General features: G+C 38.4%; 1 protein-coding gene across 2 annotated transcripts in view; it reads left to right on the top strand.

The window, feature by feature from the left end:
• LOC105384445 (protein singed wings 2) overlaps positions 1 to 20,413 on the top strand; it is a 94,976-nt gene that overhangs the window by 11,316 nt on the left and 63,247 nt on the right. For both annotated transcript variants that reach the window (XM_038115410.2, XM_048622833.1), the window contains exons 2-7: positions 1,374 to 1,590; positions 5,623 to 5,782; positions 6,076 to 6,238; positions 7,511 to 7,668; positions 11,438 to 11,611; positions 17,972 to 18,130. In XM_038115410.2, coding sequence (XP_037971338.2) covers positions 1,374 to 1,590; positions 5,623 to 5,782; positions 6,076 to 6,238; positions 7,511 to 7,668; positions 11,438 to 11,611; positions 17,972 to 18,130 — 1,031 coding nt within the window. The remainder of the gene's footprint in view (positions 1 to 1,373; positions 1,591 to 5,622; positions 5,783 to 6,075; positions 6,239 to 7,510; positions 7,669 to 11,437; positions 11,612 to 17,971; positions 18,131 to 20,413) is intronic.

Raw genomic sequence — 20,413 nt, 5'->3', positions numbered from 1 at the left:
AGGAACCACACGACACGATTATGTGAATTTGATAATATGTATATGCAGTTATAATTATTGCTTTTAAAATAAAAATCTGGGGGCACGGCAGTGCCCCCACCAAGTCGAGCAAAAAAGCGGCACGGCCGTACCATCCTTTTCTCGAAGCAATTCAGGCCATTTTCGACCCCCTGTAGCTTCGTTGTGGATAAAACTAGAAGACTGAATTTTCACTAACCATGCAGGCATTGTAAAAACACGGTATATTTCAAATTTCATTCAATTTGAACCAGTAGTTAAAGAATTATAACGGGTCAAAGTTTCTTAATTTTGTCACTGACTCACTCACTCACTCACTCACTCACTCACTCACCGATCATAAAAATTCTAAGGCACTTCTAGCAGACCTAGAAGCTTCAAATTTGGAACATAAGTAGTGTTTGGTGTATGAATCAAGGGAAAACTAAAATATTTAAATATATTTAAATATTTATTTCAAATATTTATATACCAACTCGAGTAAAATTTTTCAATTTTGGTCCAGTTTTCTAGATAGGTACATAACTGCTTAAATAATTTCATAATCACATATCTGGAGGCACGGCAGTGCCCCCACCAAGTAAATATAGGCGCACGGTAGTGCCCCAGCCAAATCGAGCAAAAAATTCCCGTCATGCAAATTAAATCCTCAAAGGATGGATTACCTACCTACAGACAAAGCACATCAGGCTACCAGTGCTACCACTTATAGTCAATTTTTCTTAATGTACAATGAACTTTGTGTATTGGAAACTAAGGTTGAAATTTAATTAGGGAAACTTGATGCAGTACGAAGTATCAAAGTTACGATTATTCATTACGTACATTACGTACGCAGCCAAAAATAAAGATTCTTTTTTCCTATTTCAAATTTGCGATTTATGTAGGTACCTACCAAACTAAGCACCTACGTACCTAGAAAAAGTAGAACTGTCTACAAAATACAAAAAGAAATGAGATCCCATCAAAAACAATACTTGTCAAGAAAACCAAGTCTCGTAACTCAGTTGTTAATTAACACGTGTGTCCATGCGATGGCCGAGTCAATATATTAATGTAAAACATTAAAGATTTTTAAGATTGAGATGCGTGCGTGGATAAGACTTGGTATTACATGGATGTCACAAATTTTTACCGTAGAACAACTGAGTTACGAGACTTGGTTTTTTTGACAAGTATTGTTTTTGATGGGATAGTCTTTTCTGTAAAATATCCTTGTCCTTAAAAGTCGAGTTAAATTTCTTATCCACTCTTTTAGTCCTTTGCAGAAAAGAAATATCTCACCTATATCACACTGTTGTTACACACAATATAATATATTATATTTAACCCTTTCAAATCCTCTTTGCCCGCAGGTTCGCAAGTATGGCAGTTCTCCATCGTTCTCTCGTTGGCTGTCCTTGTCACTCCGGGACTTCATTACGACAACAGAACGAGGACAAACGAGACAGCTATATTGTTGAGCAGACCGTGCACTCTAATGGAGTTCGTGCACACAGCCCAGTGCTTTCAGACACAATTTAGACTTCTGTGCAAAGGAGGCATTACCGGGGAATGGATTAAGGGCTTCCAGTGAGTCGTTGTTTTTTAAAAATACTAAGATATTCATTGTTAGCAGAGGAGTGGCATTTAGTATCCAGTATCCATGTAAATCGAATACCGGATCCTCATCTGTTGATAAAGAGACTAGGTAATCAATCACTAAGAATTATCATAAATTGTCCGTTTATGTACAACGCATCTACGTGTGTTCATGCGTTTACACAATTCACCCAAAACGTAGCGTGAAGTGGCAGTGTGAGAACCGCCTTTACTGCTCACATTACACAAACTGTGGATTCAGCGATATTATCTTGAGGTGGGTACGTACTGACTGACCAAAACTACAAGGTGTATTGTAACATGTTACACAGCGAGCTTTCGTGCAGTCAGTACGGGGAAACCAGCGAGCAACCAGTCGATTTTAAAGAACACAGCGTTGCGTGACATGCTCGCTGGGAATGTTACATTACACCTCGTAACGTTGGTTAGTACCCACCTTTACATAACACTTGAAACTAATACAATGTGTCTGCAAGCTGCAACTAAGCACTTGACACAATACTTCCAAGAACATGTAGCCAGGCTTTGCATTCTGTGAATTCGATCCAATGTTTACAACAAAGTTAATTCGTATGCGGTAACAGCAACTTGAACCACTTAAAATGAAACTGTTATTTGAGACGCCTTGTCTGGATTTAGCTGATGGATTTACTGCTGCGCCGCCGCGGCACTTGACATTTCACAAACTTAATTTATATTTATAATTTCATGAAAATAATAATTTATGATCAAACGAACTTACCTGTAAGTGAAGTTCAATCCATAATTATGCGAGCAGCTGCGAAGAATGATAATACGTTTATTGCATATTCTTCTTGTACTCTGTGTTATTGCACATTTCCTAAAAGGTATGAGTTAAATTTGACGCTCGTTAAGTCTCATATAGTGCCACAAACTTATCTGTTCCGGTGAGAGCGAACTAAATTGGTCCATACCTCATTACTTACTAATGAATTTCATATTGACATGACATAGATTATATGGACCAATTTAGTTCGCTCTCACCGGAACAGATTAGTTTGTGGCACTATACATATTTTTGCGACGATTTTTTTTTATCTGCTTGTCATTCACAGTATGAGACTTGAGCACAACGTACTTATATTTAACTCGTTTCAGTAATATTTTGTTTTATGTAATGTATGAGACTGATACTTAATAGGTAAGTACCTAATAGGGCATGCAATACCGGAACTATTTCCAATACCGGTATTGGATTCCGGTATTGCGACTCAATACCGGGATCCCGGTATTAATACCGGTATTAGATTTCCTTGTAATAAATGGCATATATTGTGATTAAAGGTCGTATAGGTAAAAATATAACGAGAAAAAGCTATGAAATTCATTATATTGTAATAGATTTTTACGAGAAATGTATTAAAGTTTAAATTTTACAATAAATTATTATTTTTACATCCAGTGTCCGTTTACGCAAGGACAACAGTAGATATCAAACGGCCGAAAACTGCATTAAACGGTTGGAAACAAGTGCGCTTTCACAGTACATAGGAATACTATATCTAAATCGCTTTATTATAGCCTAAAAAAGTCCGATTCCGGTATTACTTCAATACCGGTATTAACTTTCAATACCGGTATTGAAAAAAGCGAGAATTTTGTCCCTAATACCGGTATTACGAATACCGGTATTGCGGTATTGCATGCCCTAGTACCTAAGTAATATTTAAAAAAAAACTTATTATTTCCGTGTCCCTAACTCAAAGTCTAAAACTGCCACTACATTTTATTAACTATTTTCTTTTCTCGATAATTTCAAAATTGGCTCTTGCTGAAATGCTTTGGGCTTAAACCGAAATAAAATTAAATTTTGACCTATGACTATGACTGAAATTACTTGATTAGATGGTCAAACTCTATTTGTAACAAATAAAAAAAACATAGTAAATATAAGTACTTCAGCCCTTTGCTGACTAAATTAGTATCTCATATTAGGTGTGCCCATAATTCTTCAATGAAACCTGAGTATTAACTAGCTAACTAAGAAATAATTATGTTGAAAGGCTACCTTTCCACCCTGTGTTGAATACAGCTTATAAAGACTGCGTCGTAGATTGCAGTCATGAGAGCAAACATTTATATAAATTATGTAGGTAGCTTGTTGATGAAAACCAACGCTGTGGCCTTAGACCCCCCGCAGACTGCAGACTTTTAGTCGGCCGATAGTTTGGTCGGGTTCTTAATCAGTATGGAGATGTATGGTAGTGCGCACATTCAACGATTATGTATCGGCCGATACTCCATACTGACTAAGAACCCGACCAAACCATCGGCCGACTAAAAGTCTGCAGTTTGCGGGGGGTCTTAAAGCACATGCTGTGCTGGTGCTTTTTTGGCGTTCTGGACATCAACCTTTTTTTTTACACTGTAAGTATTGTTTCTTGTATTTTGTATTATTTTCGTTGTATCAAATAAATGCTTCTTTCTTTAATATTTTTTCTTACTAGGTTGTAACGATGCTCGAGGAGTTTCTTTCGTCATTTCTTCTCCTCAGTGACTGAGCCCTTGTGAAATGGTGGGAGAGTAATATTATGACTATCGACAAATAATGGTTAAATCTTACGTCGAATAAAATGATATTCCGTCGTTAACTAGCGTAAGGACAAGGCCAACCGCTCAAGAAAATGGCACCCTCGCGCTGGCCCCAAAACCTGATAATATATCTGTCATAATTTGTTTGAAATGTTCTGCTTTGTGATTCTGTAAAATCAGACATCTCACTTCGATCTTCATTCTCCCTTCACCTTTCACTTCACGTATGTCATCTCATACATTATTTGTCAAAATCTTGAAATTGCGGAAATTACAGAATGACAATTTCAAAACTCACTCCGGATTCAGAATCGAGTTTTGACTATTAGCTTTATAGAATCGCACGGCTGACGGGCGCATCCTTCCTTTTGAAATCATTGCTCACGTACTTATACGTAGGTACGAGGGCGGGTCAATAAGTCCGTGACTTTTTGAAGAAAATACTGGTTTTCGGATAATTTTATTTTTTATTATTCATCGTAGTCTCCTTTGAGCTCTATACACCTTGTCCAAAGTTTCAGCAATTTTTTTATCCCTTCCAAAAAATAAGATTTCACGAGGTCATCAAAATACCCACCTTGGCCTTCTTTGGCGCCGATTCACCCCGAGAAACCCACTGTTTAGACTGCTGTTTGGTCTCTGGTGTGTTGTGGTGGATCCACGTTTCGTCCACGGTTACAAAACGGCGCAAAAACTCGTCCGAATTTCGGTTGAACAACGCCAAACACTCCTGCGAAGTTTTGTCATTCGATTGCGTTTGTGAGCAAACGCGGCACCCATCTTGCGGAAAGCTTTTTCATACCCAAGTGATCATTCAAAATTGAAACCACTGATTCACGTGATATCCCTGTGGCTTCCACTATCCCTCTCACTTTCAATCTCCGATCGGCCAACACCATGTGGTGAATTTTTTCAATCATTTCAGGTGTAGAGACCTCAACTGGGTGCCATGGACGTCCGGCATCTTCCGTACTTGTACGGCCAGAACGGAATTCAGTAAACCACTTTAACCATAGATATTGATGGTGCAGAGTCCCCATAATCTTTATCAAGCTTAGCCTTGGTTTCAGTGATGGTTTTTTTCCGCAAAAAATCATGCTTAGTGAGCACACGAAATTCAGGTTTTTCCATTATGTTATTAAATCACGCGGTAGTTGCTAAGAACGGGTGTAAAACACAAACCAAGTGACGTAACTGGTCCAAATTTTGACAGATGTCAGTTGACAGTTGCCTGTTGACAGGAGCAATGTTGTTCTTTCAGTTAAGTGGCGGGAAATTATAAAAGTCACGGACTTATTGACCCGCCCTCGTACCATTGAGTAGAGGGTACACCCGAGTCCGCGTTGTTCTATGGTAGGTACCATGAAAAAGTTCCACCTGCCATTGACGCTCCATATGTCACTAGAACGTTTTCATTGAGTGTATGTAATAAATGTGTCTTGTTACTAGGGAGCACATAACCGAGCTGTCAGTGCTGGAGTGGCCAGGCGCGTGCTTCAACGTGGCGCGGCTGCAGGAGCACTTCCCGGAGCTGCGGCACCTGGCGCTGGTCAACTGCTCCCACCTCACCTACTTCAAGGGACACTTCGGCCCGACCAGCAGGATCGAGGTCAGTTGTCTTGTCCACCAACCCGCATTAGGCCAGCGTGGTAGACTAGCTCTATACTCTTCCTTCATTGGAAGGAACGGGTCTCCTTCACACCCCCAGGAGTACCCCTTGGTCGCAAGCAGTGGGGACGTGATGGATCGTGACGTGATGTTTTCTTTGTAGAGCTAGAGTAGAGCACGTTATTTTGTGAGTAAGTAATAATATTTTTTTCCAGGAAACGAAATTGCAAGGGAATTAATGTACAATTAAGAGTTTATTAAAGAATATCCATAAATCCTTTCCTTTTATTGCAGAAACTTTCATTTCACGGCCTGACGTCCCTATGGGAGCTACCTGGAGAAGTCATAGCGCAAATGCCGAAGCTGAGAGAGATGGACCTTCGGCATAATGTGCTACGGCACATGAAGGCAAAACTGCTGCGGTCACCACCTCGACTGCAGAAGGTCTACCTTGGTGGTAAGCAGACAATCAGATGCTACGACCCCACTTGGCTATTCGTATTTGCGTAAGTATTTGCCATAACTTCCATTGGCTATAATTGCCAAATAGGCAATTTGTAGACAAATTCGGAAATACCAACCACACATGACAGTTTTTAAATACGCAAATACGAATAGCCAAGTGGGGTAGCAGCATCACATGCAGTTCAATTCACGCAACTGCAAGATATCAGTACAAGGCTTTTTAAGGTCCCCTTTGGATGCGGAGTGACGCGCGGGCGGAGTACGTCTAAATCGAGCGACGTGATTGGTGCATACTATGCTGCTCTGTCGCCATTCGTTTATTTCAGCTTTGACGCTCCGAATGCTCTCTTACCATTCTTTTGTGAATGTTCCGCCGCAACTATGCCTTCACTCGATAGTCAATCTAGGGAAAATTATAGTGGCATTATTAAATTGTCTTGGCTAACATTTATTCCTATATAAGATCTGCCATAAACACCTACCTCATACAGTTTGTGGATCTTGCCTGTACACAGGGCTGTGGATATTGGGATGTGCTATTTTGCAGATGATTGATTATATAGGTATGGTATTGATAACCGCTGATTGCCAGTTCGTTACTGACAGTACCTACCATCACTGCATCTTCCTTATTAAATAAATAAATAAATAAATAAATAAATATGTGGGGACATCTCACACACGGCCATCCGACCCCAAGCTAGGCAGAACCTGTGTTATGGGTGTCGGACAGCTGATATATCTACACAAATACATAGAAAGATAGATACTAAATATAAATATCAACACCCAAGACCCGAGTACAAATATCTGTCTTTAAACAAATATCTGCCCCAGCCGGGAATCGAACCCGGGACCTTCGGCATAGCAGTCAGGGCCACTAACCACTACGCCATTCGACCGTCCGTCCGTCCGTCCATTCGTTATTCCGTTACCGCTGAGTAGTCTGCCATCATGATATTATGTCGTAGACTCTCAGCTAAGTAAACAGATCAGCGGGAGTTCTATCCGACGCAACCAACGTTACTTTTAGCAAGTATCAAGTACCTGTTATTTTTTGTTTCTGCATGGTTTTTTCACAATTGACAAGGGTCAAATAGGGTTTCGCTGCACAAAAGGTTGGGTTTTTTTTACGGCCACCCATAATTTTTCTTTGTCTCAAATTGACTCTAGTAAATTTATTTATCTCTTTTGTACTATAATTTATGTATGTTCTACATTGTGTTCAATAACGTTACCGTATTTTATTTCATTCCTCGTTTAGGTAACAAGTGGGACTGCAGCGACGGGGGCCTGGACTGGCTGGCTATGGAGCGCGACGACGGCACGGTCAAGCGGCTGATCGCTGACTACCGAGACCTGATGTGCCACCAGCAGCTGTATAGGGGGAAACCACTCCACAAGGTCATGGATATTATACGGGTAAGGGTGTTTATGTGGGATTTACACTCACAGGCAATGAAAAAGTTCCACTTACAAAATGTCGACAGTGTCGATGATTGATTTGGTGACCAAATGGACCCATATTTTTGTAACGTTTTATTTAGATTTTGATCAAAATATTTACGTTTTTAACAAAGACGACGAGTAATTCACTGCTACTTTAATTGTAACTATTTAATTGCTCGTGAGTGGCTTTCTAGCGTAGCTTGGGTGGCTTAACGGCTATATAGTCACCCCGTAGGCGTTTAATGTATGTACATCATTATGTTTATGTATACATTAAACGCCTACGGTGGTCCACCATAGTGAATTGGGAATACCTACGGTATATTGTAAGCAATCTGCTTTAGTGACGCCTATGGTACCTACCTAGGTATATGTTATATTCAAACCTCAGCAGATTCAGCAGCCTTCACTATTTATTTACAAAGTGCTGAATCAACCATACGTGTATAAGTGGGTGGCAGGTCATATTTTTTACTTACACGTGCAATCATGCATATAACGACATTATGAAACGTAAATAACAGGTATGTATTCTGATACTTTTAGTTTTTCGCTGACTTGATGTTTTGTACACGAACAAAGTGCAATGATTATGTGAGTATTTAATAAGCTCAAGTGACGCAATTAAGGTTACAAAGTAGAGCAGTTATAATAAACAAACTTTTCAACGTGAGGTTCGCATCATCTTTCAGCTTACTGTAGGGTACGGTCAGCGGCATAAGTAGCTGTACACTTAGGTAACTTATCAAACTGACGAACCGTCAATTTTTCCATGAATTGATAGGCGGTTTCAGATTGACAAGGTACAAAAGTGTATAGCTACTTATGAAGCTGACTGTACTACGAAACCCTATGTTGTAGATAATTATACATATAAAATATTATACTTAGAGGCGAAAGTTTGTGAGTATGTTTGTTACTTTTCTTCACGTCAGAGCGGCTGAGCCGATATTTTAATGGAATTTAGTATGGATTTAGCTCACACCCTGGATAACATTAACACATAGGATACTTTTTAAAAGAAAAAACATTTTTTGAGGCGTAGCGAATTTTGCTGGTACAGCTAGTAATATTATAAAACACATGCGTTCTTGGAATTTGATTAAACCATAAACAGGACGCGTCTATTAATTTGCTAAGTGCTGCCTCAAAGATATTTAAGTTACTAAAATAAATATGAGAGAACGTATATTTAGTATTTACCTACATACACCCACGGTGTTAAATTCAAGAAAATTTACTAATGAAGGGAAATAGGAACCAATATACCTACTAATATCAATAACCGAAAACACCACCTACTTACCAACCATATTCCAAACTTAATTACCTCTTTGACTTCGTATTTACAAAGACATCGTAGGCCCAGTGATGACTTGACCTTTGAACTTATTTTTAAACTGATATAATAAGTAGCTCCCTTATCAATTCAATTTTCTTATCGCTTAATTTAAAAAAAAAACTTCTGAGCTCAATCTTATTTAGAGGTTGTCTAATAATGCTAACTAGACGCAGATAATGGAATACTTAAATGAAGGAACTAGCTTCACCCGAGAATTACCCGCAGAGAAATCAAAATATGTACCTATATGGTTGAATGGAATTTAATCCGTGCACGAGCCGAAATCAATGAAATATCCTAGGAAGTGAATATTTGAGCTACATTGGTGGGTTGTCACGGTGTGTGATAGAGCAAGCTAGGCTTAAGCCGGATCGCACATTCCCGTGTAGGTATTTATTAACTAAGTAATAATAATATGTGTGGATATTTCACATACGGCCATCCGATCCCAACCTTCGAAATAGCCGTCAGGACCACTAACCACTACACCACACGGTCGTCATGTCCATTCGGTATTCCTGTGCCGTGTGTCTGTGTCATTTTGAAATTAGTAAGTACCGACGAATCGAACAGGCGATGGCAGAAGGCCCCATCTAAAGCTGCGTACAGACCGGCCCAAGGAACGCCCAACGATGGATATTTATCATACATAATACAGGGAAGATTGCAGCAACGAAGGTCAACGAAATCCGTTCGTTGGGGTTCGTTTGTCTGTACGCAGCTTAAGACCATTGGACCTTGTTTTGACGAACTTGTTTTGACAACGATTTTCGGAATCAAAATGTATCTATTGAATTTGATACTACCTAATAACTTTACGATACGGTCCCTGGCTAGGCTGAATCCAGCCTTCGTTAAATCAGGCCGCGGGAAGCTGGCCTAATCTAAGTAAGTAATGAATATACAGGATGTTGCAAAAAGAGTATACTAAGCCAAAACATACGGGTGCAAAATTCGCGAAGAAAATAATTCATTCTCCAAAGTAAAAAGACACGTGACCAACAAAGTTTCCATGGAAAATGATATATTTTTTTTACGAACTTTGACATTCTGATTTAATTTTTTGGTTAAAAAGATATAACATGCTGCACAGTGAACACACAGTAGGTTTTGGCTTAGTATACCCTTTTTGCAACACCCTGTATGGTTTATGAGGGACAACTATTTCATAATTCCGTTTTACTTAAGTGATATTCTTATCAACTCGTGCTGACCTCAATGTGATTGTAGTAACCCTACTACAATCACATTTCCTAGAGCACAACAACATTACAAATATCAGTCATTCTATTATTTTTGTCGTTTTTTTTATGCCTATACGGAAGCAAAGATGATAGTGGAAGATGCTATGAGTTTTTTACATTGTCTGTATAGCGCTGCCACTGCCGCTGGCGATGGCGTTGGAAAATCTTTCGCTTTTGCTTTCGATTAGGGCGGAATTCATATATACTGAATCATCATTATCAATCAGCCGAGTTACCACCATCGAACATTGTTATTGCTTTCCTAAGGTACCCCAGTGGTACAGAGGGCCTTTACAAGCGTGCGCCACGCCGTTCTGACCTCAGCAACTACTCTGGCCTCCGTCCAGCTCAGGCCTCGCAGCTCGCCGTCCACTGTGCGCCGCCATGTATGCACGGGGCGACCGCGTCTGCGATGGCCGCCAGGCGGTTTCCATTTGAAGACAATGCTCGCTTTGCTCTCGGCTCCTTTTTTGATGGTGTGGCCAATCCATCTCCATTTTCGCAAAGCGATTTCTTGTTCGATGGAGGTCTGTTTACACATGTTCCACAGGTCAACGTTCCGGATTGTGTTCGGCCAGAAGATGCGAAGGATCGACCTCAGGGATTTGTTGTCGAACACTTGTAGTTTGTTCATCAATCCCTAAGTTACTCTCCACGTTTCACAGCCGAACAGCAGAACCGATTTTCACCCAACATTAGCAGTAAAAAGTCCTTAGGCAGCGTCGCTCGCTTGTCAAATGTGACGTAACTTGTCAACATGCTGTTTATGGATTAGATAGATAGATAGATAATTCTTTATTGCACACACAAACATAAATTACACAAGGAAATGTACAATATAGACGGTACAAATGGCGGCCTTATTACTAAGAGTAATTTCTTCCAGACTACCTCGGAGGAGAGAAACTATACAAGAAAAGGGGAAAGTGCAAAAAATTACAAAAAGAACATATAACAAGGAGAAAATTTCAAATGTATATATACCTAATCTATACCTAGTAATAGGTAATATAAATAAACTACATACATCATACTTATATACTTAAATAAATACATACTATTATATATAAATATATTACGGATTGTTGATTTCTAATCTGTCGGAGGTCGTGTTAACCCCGCAGCTGTTTTTTTTAACCGCTACCGTTTTCCACAGTCAGTGCGTCAGACGTGCCCGCCGCCGTGCGCGTGCGCCATGACGCACGTGGTGTCCGACCGCGCCGGCAACATCATACCTCTCATCACCGTGAACTGCAGCAGCCAGGGGCTGGAGGCGCCGCCCGCCTCGCTGCCGCCCAGCACCACCACGCTGCGGCTGGAGGCCAACAAGGTACCCGGTATGATCGTGTTTTGTTTGTGGCTTGGGATTTGTACTCAATCATCATCATATTAAGTGCCAATTGCTCTATTGTCGGTTATCTAACCGACCGGGATTGGTTTATGAATTATACGTCATCTCCATATAAAATTCATGACAGATGTGTCAAAAGTCAACAACTAATACCCGGTTATGCTCTAACCGACTATGGAGAAATTGGCACTAAGTCTCGCAGACCGCAGTGCATTAAGAATGAGGAGTGCAAGTTTTTACACCGTTTGAGTAGTGATCAATTATCTATTGGCTCGCAGTATGCATTCATCATGAAGAGTACCTACGAGTTTTTACTCATTTACAGTAGTGGCGAGTGAGGGTTCCCCTCATCTCGCCTAATCTTTATTGCCCTAAACTCGTTTCGCATAACTCGTAAGGTCTAAACTTTTTTGGTAGAATCATTACTTCGCCAAGACTTATGTGGCATAAGACTCGTTTCGCCTAAAACTCTTTTGGCACAAACTTGAAACACCTAAGTCTCGTTTGCTCAAATTGTTCGTATTGGTATAATCTTGTTTCTCTTAATATTATCTTAATAAATAATATAATAAGTATGTTGTAAATGTACAGATTGTGGTATTTTTCTCCTATATCCCGAAAATCACGATATTGAATGATCAAAATATTGAAAGTGAATGACCATTATAATGATAACAAACGCCATTAAACCCCATGGGATCGAAACCTAAAGGTGTTACGTGTTAGGTGCACATTATCGTCAAAAGCAAAGCGGAGCGTTTCCCACAAAGCGGCCACAATACTCGTACAAGGCACCAGTTTGCGCTATGTAGGGAGACGCTCGCTCCATCAAAGTTAATGCCAAACGAATATTATTGCTTTGTATAACCTATGCCATAGCATTATTAGGGTATTCAAGATATGGCCATACCATTATTAGGCTAAACAAGATTATGCGAAATTACTTTTTACTAAAAGAGATTAAGCCATACGATTTTCGGCGAAACGAGACTTTGACCAAACGTTACTATGCAATATGAGATTAGGCAAATAAATCTTAGGCCAAAAAAGGTAGAACCGGCGAGTGAACGCGAATTTGTATGGCGCGGGAGTCACCACCTAGCGTTAATCAGAATTTTTAATATTTATATGGTGTAGGTATAAAGACTTTGAATTGACTAAGGGTCTAGAGTGTCTAGACAGACGGACCGCATTTTATCTGCAATCCAAGTTCAGGTGCAGTTTTAATGCTGTTGACACGACTGCAATAGAACTGCAGCTGAAATGCAATTTGCAGTTGGATTGCAGTTGAAATGCGGTCCGTCTGTCTTTACCCTTAGCGGTACACATACACACGTTGCATTGGTTCCGCGCCATACAAATTTGCGTTAGGTTTCACTGCTTGATCAGTTTAGAAAACTTGGCCCCTCAGATCGTATTTTCGCTTGTTGATGAACTCCATTTTTTTATTGTACTTACCTTCATTAGAGTACAAATGTGCTGTGAAAAGTGGGTGGCTCGCTTTGTGAGCCACCTGTGACTACTCCTTCGGGGATTACAGTCGTGAGTGCATATGTATATATGTATGTATGTAACCTTCATTTATGTCGCTATAATTTTTTAACTTTTGCGCCATTTCAAAATTACGAGCTATTTATTCATTCAACATAATGTAGACAATTTTTTTTTTAAATTTAGTTACTGTTTACTAACTACTTCCAGCGCTTACCTAGTCTAAAAAAAGGAAAACATCGTTTTATACGTACCTTATACCACGTAATAACTTCCTCACACTATGTTGGTATATTTTTTTTTTAGTTGGTATAGAAATACGCTATTATAAAAAAAAAAACACGCATTCACGCCTTGTACTAATGTACTCCCTTGCGGGGTAGGCAGAGGTGCATTGCTGCACCCACTTTTCGCCAGAGTGTTATGTTAGTCCCAATGTAATAGGGGGCGGGCCTATTGCCATTTTACGGGCACATCCAAGACCTGAGAACAAATATCTGTGTTTTAAACAAATATCTGCCCCAGCCGGGGATCGAACCCGGGACCATCGGCTCAGTAGTCAGGGTCACTAACCACTACGCCATTCGGTCGTCGCTATTATAAGTACGAATAATAAAATAATAATATACCTAATTCCCTTGCTTACACGTGTAGATCGACGATGCTGTTTGAGTGAGACATACTTTTGGCTTCCGTTATTAATAAAGTTTAACATGCGATACTAATAAGGATTCAACGAACGGCAGCAATTTATTTGATATTAAATTTTGAAGGAGAAATGTTATGTGACGTAAGCAAGCGAGCATAGATCATAAAAGTTTTTTTTTTATATATAAACGTTTATTGTTGATCAGAGTATAACTTACAAAATTACATATATATGTATATATACTCCCAAACTGCAGTTCAGTTTAGCGGGAGACAAAGACTCGCATTTATACAAACAAATTAGGTGAGTTACACAACTAATAGGTATATATATCTATTACTAGTGTAAATTTAGTAACTTATGCTATTACAAGTTATTATTAAAGATTACATAGATGTACTTAATAAAGATATAAGTGGCGACTAACGTTGAATTTACGCTCGATGGTGGAATAATCAGCATGTTAGCAACATGGAAGTAATAAAACTAACAAAACTTTATGGTAATTAGCTCGATGTAAAACTGTTCACTCGCTACTAAAGTCTGTTTTTTTATCTCAGATACAAAATGGACAGATTCTGAACGGTTTATCAACAGTCGATTACAAAACAGTCGACCCGCCAATAGAACGATACGTCAATCGAGGGACAATCGACTGTTGATGAAGTTGATGAACCGTAATACTTATCTGAGATTAAAAAACCGAATTTAGGTGCGCGTAGAGTTGCATATTTCATAGAGCCTGCTCGACTGTCACTTAAGCTGCGTACAGACCGGGCCAACGAACGGCCAACGAAGGATATTTATCGTTCGCTAGCGTTGGCCTCCGTACGCTCGTTGGTGTTCGTTAATACTTACGTCCAAATACAATTATTGCTCGAACGAACGTTCGTTGGCACTTGATTCCGGATCTTTTCTCTTTCATTCGCAATTTAATCATGGACGACGACAACATCATTATAATTGAAATCATATATCGTCGTTACTCCATTCTTTGTTTTTCTGCATGATCTAAATGGCAAGAAATATCCAAGTAATTATCAAATTGGACGTCTACACGCTACGCTTTCTTGCTTAAACTGAGCTTTCGTTCGTTGGCCTTCGGCGACCGTCCAAACAGGGTTCGTTCAAATAGCTCGATTTCTTTGATGTTGCCGCCACGCTTCGGAGCGATCGTTGGCATTCGCTAATCCGTCCAGATTGCAGCAACGAAGGCCAACGAAACCCGTTCGTTGGCCTTCGTTGGGCCGGTCTGTACGCAGCTTTAAATATCACTAGACATTGCTAGGCATACTTACCCGATACATACGCCGCTTACTCAGTCAGACCATAGACTAATACACTATTAGTCTATGGTCAGACGGCGGAGAAGAATTTATGAAAGTAGGTAGTCTAACGACTTCCGACTTAACGTCATTCTATATCAATGCCGAATATCTCTAAATATGTGCTCACATCGAACGAAAATTCAAGTTGAGTCGCCATTTTATTAAACACTAGGAAAAAGAAAATATATTCATAAACCTAACTGAAGTAAAAAGTTTACTTATTACAAATTGAAAAGGCAGTAAAAATAATTCTATAGGTACAAATAAATTTAATTTTACTTTTAATTACAATATCTGAAATTTTATAAATATAGGCATTATAAAATAAAATGGAAAACCTAACTAAAGTCATATTCCCTGGTTCCCTAGATAATTTTGTATTCACGGGGATGTATTGGACTTGACTGGTTATAATCATGTGGCGATATTATTATTCTATGAAAGGAATAAATCCCCAGAGCTTTTTAGATTACCTCACGTTCACGGTTCTATTGCTAGAACATTATTGAGTAGGAATTAATAACGTAGGTAGGTACCTTATATAATATACAGATTAATGTAAATAACAGCTTATGAATAAACAAATAAATTCCAGAAACGATTTTGATAATTATCTTTTACCAGTATAATATTTTAATTAACTAGGTAGGTAGGGTAACGTAACGTACCTTGGGACGCTTGTACCTCGGGACATTGATTGTATTTTAAAAACTGGCTAAATAAACACATTAAAATTCTACCCTAGGCATAGTATTTTACTCGCTTGGCCAAACTAGTGAGTCTCGTGTTCATACCAGCATCGAGTGTGTGGTGAAGACAATATGAAGTTTTTTGGAGTCAAAAGTAGCTTTTGTATAGTTTTTTGTGTTGCTTTATCTCATTGAGGCATGCTCAAATCAAAATCTTGCTCTGACATTATACTGTCAGAGCAAGAGACAAACTATTTAATTTTATTTAACTTTGTTGTGCAAGACGCCCTAAATATGTGCTCACTTCGACCGAAAATTCAAGTTGAGTCGCCATTTTATTTAACACTAGGAAAAAGAAAATATATTCATAAACCTAACTGAAGTAAAAAGTTTAATACAAATTGAAAAGGCAGTAAAAATAATTATGTAGGTACAAATAAATTTAATTTTACTTTTACTTACAATATCTGAAATTTTATAAAAATAGGCATTATAAAATAAAATGGAAAACCTAACTAAAGTCATATTCCCTGGTTCCCTAGATAATTTTGTATTCACGGGGATGTATTGGACTTGACTGGTTATAATCATGTGGCGATATTATTATTCTATGAAAGGAATAAATCCCCAGAGCTTTTTAGATTACCTCACGTTCACGGTTCTATTGCCAGAACATTATTGAGTAGGAATTAATAACGTAGGTAGGTACCTTATATAATATACAGATTAATGTAAATAACAGCTTATGAATAAACAAATAAATTCCAGAAACGATTTTGATATATCTTTTACCAGTATAATATTTTTAATTAACTAGGTAGGTACCTACATTATCCCTCAGTCGTGTAGGCTACTTTTTAACCCAGAATTCCCACGAAATATCCTTTGAGTTTGATGCTATACTTGCGGGAAAAAGATAGCAATTACAAATTATAACTAAGTACGTACGCATTTATGTAAGACCTCCAGACATCATCAGCCTATAGCAGTCCACTGCTGCACGTAGGCCTCTCCCAAAGCACGCCACTGGATGCGATCTTTAGCTTTCCGCATCCAATCATAACCAGCCACCTTTCGCAAGTCGTCACCCCATCTAGCCGGAGGGCGTCCCACACTACGTTTGCCTAGTCGCGGCCTCCGCTCCAGAACACTCCAGGACCTCCAGACGTAAACAGGAATATGGTAAATAATTTCCTCCCAAAAGCCTGCTTTGACATTCAGTGTCTCTGATTAGCTGAATTGTCTTGCTTACAGTCGTCGAAATATAATAGGCCCGTTTGGACAGCTCCAAAATCTATGGGATGACACCTGGTGTCAAACCTAAATCATGAAAAATCTACACAATAAGCAACTTTTGGTGCTTTAAAAGTTATTTTTTCTTTCAGCCGTTAAATAATAAGCCAGATTTTGTGTCTTGTAATGTATTTCATCAAGAAAATCAAGAGTAAATAGCAAATTTGTGTAGATGTACTCAAAAAGAGACACTTTTTTTGCTAGTACAACTTACAAAATTCCCACAGCAAAATGGCCCCATTTTTTAAAATTACTTTTAAGCTGGTAATTTGCGTCTCGTAAGACGCTGTTTAATTAATACTTATTGCACACATTGTTATTAAGCTAGCCTATTTCGTTTAGGAGTAATTCAGTGCTATTGACACTGGAACTTTTTAATTGCTCGCAACCCCAAGTATAGCATACAACTTAAAATTTGTACGTAGTGTACAAGGTCTTGCTTTTCAAAAGCCTTCAGAATTTACTTTGAAATTTCAGTTTGTTTCGGGAAAATATTATAGGGCAATAAATACAGCAGTCGTAAATATAAATTTCCTCTTGTACTACTGTAAAATTGAATTAATTCCAATACGAATACCTGTAATTTCGAAGGCTTTTACATTTAGATCAAATTGGAAGTTGGAATTAAAGCAAATTGTTTGATTGTAATTTTTTCACCCGTGCCAAATCGCTTCCTGTGCAAGTTTAATTACAATTTACGCTTTATACTGTTTTACATACATGTTGTATATTTTATACGTATAATATAAGTATGTACTTACAAGACTATTAGGTAAATCGCTGCTTTTAATTAGGGAGAGTAGTACCTACCTCATTTTTATTTAAAAACTTTTTTGTATAACTTCTAAGCATATTTTTTTTTCTTATAAGCTAATTTTTTTTCCAACAGATCAACACGATAAGGACGATATTGCAGAATCACCAATACAAGAAGCTGGCAGACCTCTACCTGGACAACAACAGTATACCTAGTGTCAAGGAGCTTGAAGGCTCAGAATGGTTCAGCACTTTCCGCGTTTTGAGTCTAAGAGGAAATCTGCTGAGACAGGTGAGGTCACTTTTTATTGTTGTCACCTTAAGAGGATATAAAAATAAGTAAAGTTTTTTTTTAAATAATGTGTGGGGACATCTTACACACGGCCATCCGACCCCAAACTAGGCAGAGCCTGTAATATGGGTATCGGGCAGCTGATATATCTACACAAATACATACTTAGATGCATATTAAATATAAATATGAACACCCAAGACAAGAACCCGGGCCATCGGCTTAGCAGTCAGGGTCACTAACCACTACACCATTCGGCCGTCAAAAAAGTTCACACTTGCGTGTATCCTACTATCCCACTATATTATAAATGCGAAAGTTTGTTAGTATGTGTATGAGTGAGTATATTTGTTACTTCTTCATGTCAACACGGCTGAGCCGATTTTAATGAAACTTTTTATCGCGGAATTTCTACGGGAAAACTTATTGAGGCGAAACCAAGCTCGCGGGAACAGCTAGTATTATTATAATTTTCTTATAATTATTTACTGTAGTTCTCCACCAACCAAGAGTTGGCTTGAAGAAATTGCTTTTTGGCAATAAGCCCGCCTTTGTGTACTTACTTACTCTTTCTATGTCCATATTTTTTCTGTGTTTGTTTTTGTATACAGTAAAGCGTTTTTGTATAAACATATAAAAAACAGAATTTGACGATGAAATTCTTCTCTTCCATCAGATTGTATAAAAAGCAAGGAATAGGTAAAGTTCTCGTTGGGTTCCGTTCTAGAATATTACTTACTTAGAAAGGTCTCGAGTGTTGAGTGCGAGCAAAGCGTGCTAAATGGTTAAACTCGATAACAATGTACGCTAATATGAAGAAAACACTAAACAAAATTGAGTCGAGACCGTATAGTCCACGCACACTACACATAAAACACTCACCAGCAATGAAAAAGTTCCAGCTGCCATTGACGTTCAATATTCATATATCACTTAAAAAAATAATCAGAATCTCATAGAATATAAGAATAGGTAGCTCGAAAATAATTATCTACTAGATAATAGACATTCACCCCCTTATTCATAGAGAAGTTACAGAACGTTTTAACTAATAAACTGTTTTGTCCCTCTCCGACAAAGTACAATTTGTTCTTTGACAGAGAGGGACAAAACAGTTTATTAGTTAAAACGTATTGTAACTTTTCTATGAATAAGGGGGTAAATTTGTGCGAAAGAACTTATACTTAGGTACCTTAAATATTATCTCATGTAAATTTTATAATAATATATTTTTTCCCCTCTTACGAGAAAGTGTACCTACGTTTTGTGTACTCAGGTAAGTACATACCTACTATATGAATGTATAACATATCATAAGCTTTTCCCATACCACCTTGAGGCTTGGTTGGGGTTCAGTAAGCTATACTTAATCAATATTGATTTACTTACTTACAATAATATGTTTAAAAGTAAAAGTGTATTACTAGCGCTATAATTATAATACAGTTATTTAAAGCGTGCCTTTATGTACTAAAAGATTCAACAGATCCAACCGAGCGAAAAAAACCGGCCAAGTGCGAGTCGGGCTCGCGCACAAAGGGTTCCGTAGCAGCAAATATAATAAACATTACAGTTAAATCAACCTATCTCAAAAACTATAAGAGATACTTTGATCAAACCAAAAATCGTTGAAAGAGTTAATTAGCATGCATCACCTCTATTTTTTTTAGAATTTTATACCCCGTAGTTATAAAAATAGAAGGGGGGGGGCATACTTTTTACGACTTTGAGAGCTGATATCTCAAAAACCGTTCACTTTAAGAAAAATGTTTTTTAGAAAACTTTATATCATTTTAAAAGACCTTTCCATTGATAACCCACACGGGTATGTACATCGAAAAAAAAAATTTCATCCCTCAGTTACATGTATGGGGGGCCCCACCCCCAATTCTTTTTTTTACTATTTAGTGTCATATTTTTGTAGCGGTTCATACAACACATATTCCCATCAAATTTCATCACTTATAGTTTCCGAGTAAATCGGCTGTGACAGACGGACAGACGGACAGACGGACAGACGGACATGACGAAACTATAAGGGTTCCGTTTTTGCCATTTTGGCTACGGAACCCTAAAAAGAGTTGAGTTCTGACACACATATCGAGATTTAACAAGGTTTACCACTTTGGTATTGCCAGTCAGATAGCCGTAGCCGTCAGTATATTAGTCGGTTAGGCATTGACAGAAAGCGAAGCGGAGTTCAGCCCCAGTTTCATCGTACTTGATTAGATCATAACCAGGGATTAATTATGGAGTTTTGCCACATCGGTCAAGAATTTAATA

This window comes from Plutella xylostella, chromosome 8, assembly GCF_932276165.1.
Source record: "Plutella xylostella chromosome 8, ilPluXylo3.1, whole genome shotgun sequence".
NCBI lineage: Eukaryota > Metazoa > Arthropoda > Insecta > Lepidoptera > Plutellidae > Plutella > Plutella xylostella.
This window is presented reverse-complemented; position numbering and strand designations above follow the sequence as displayed.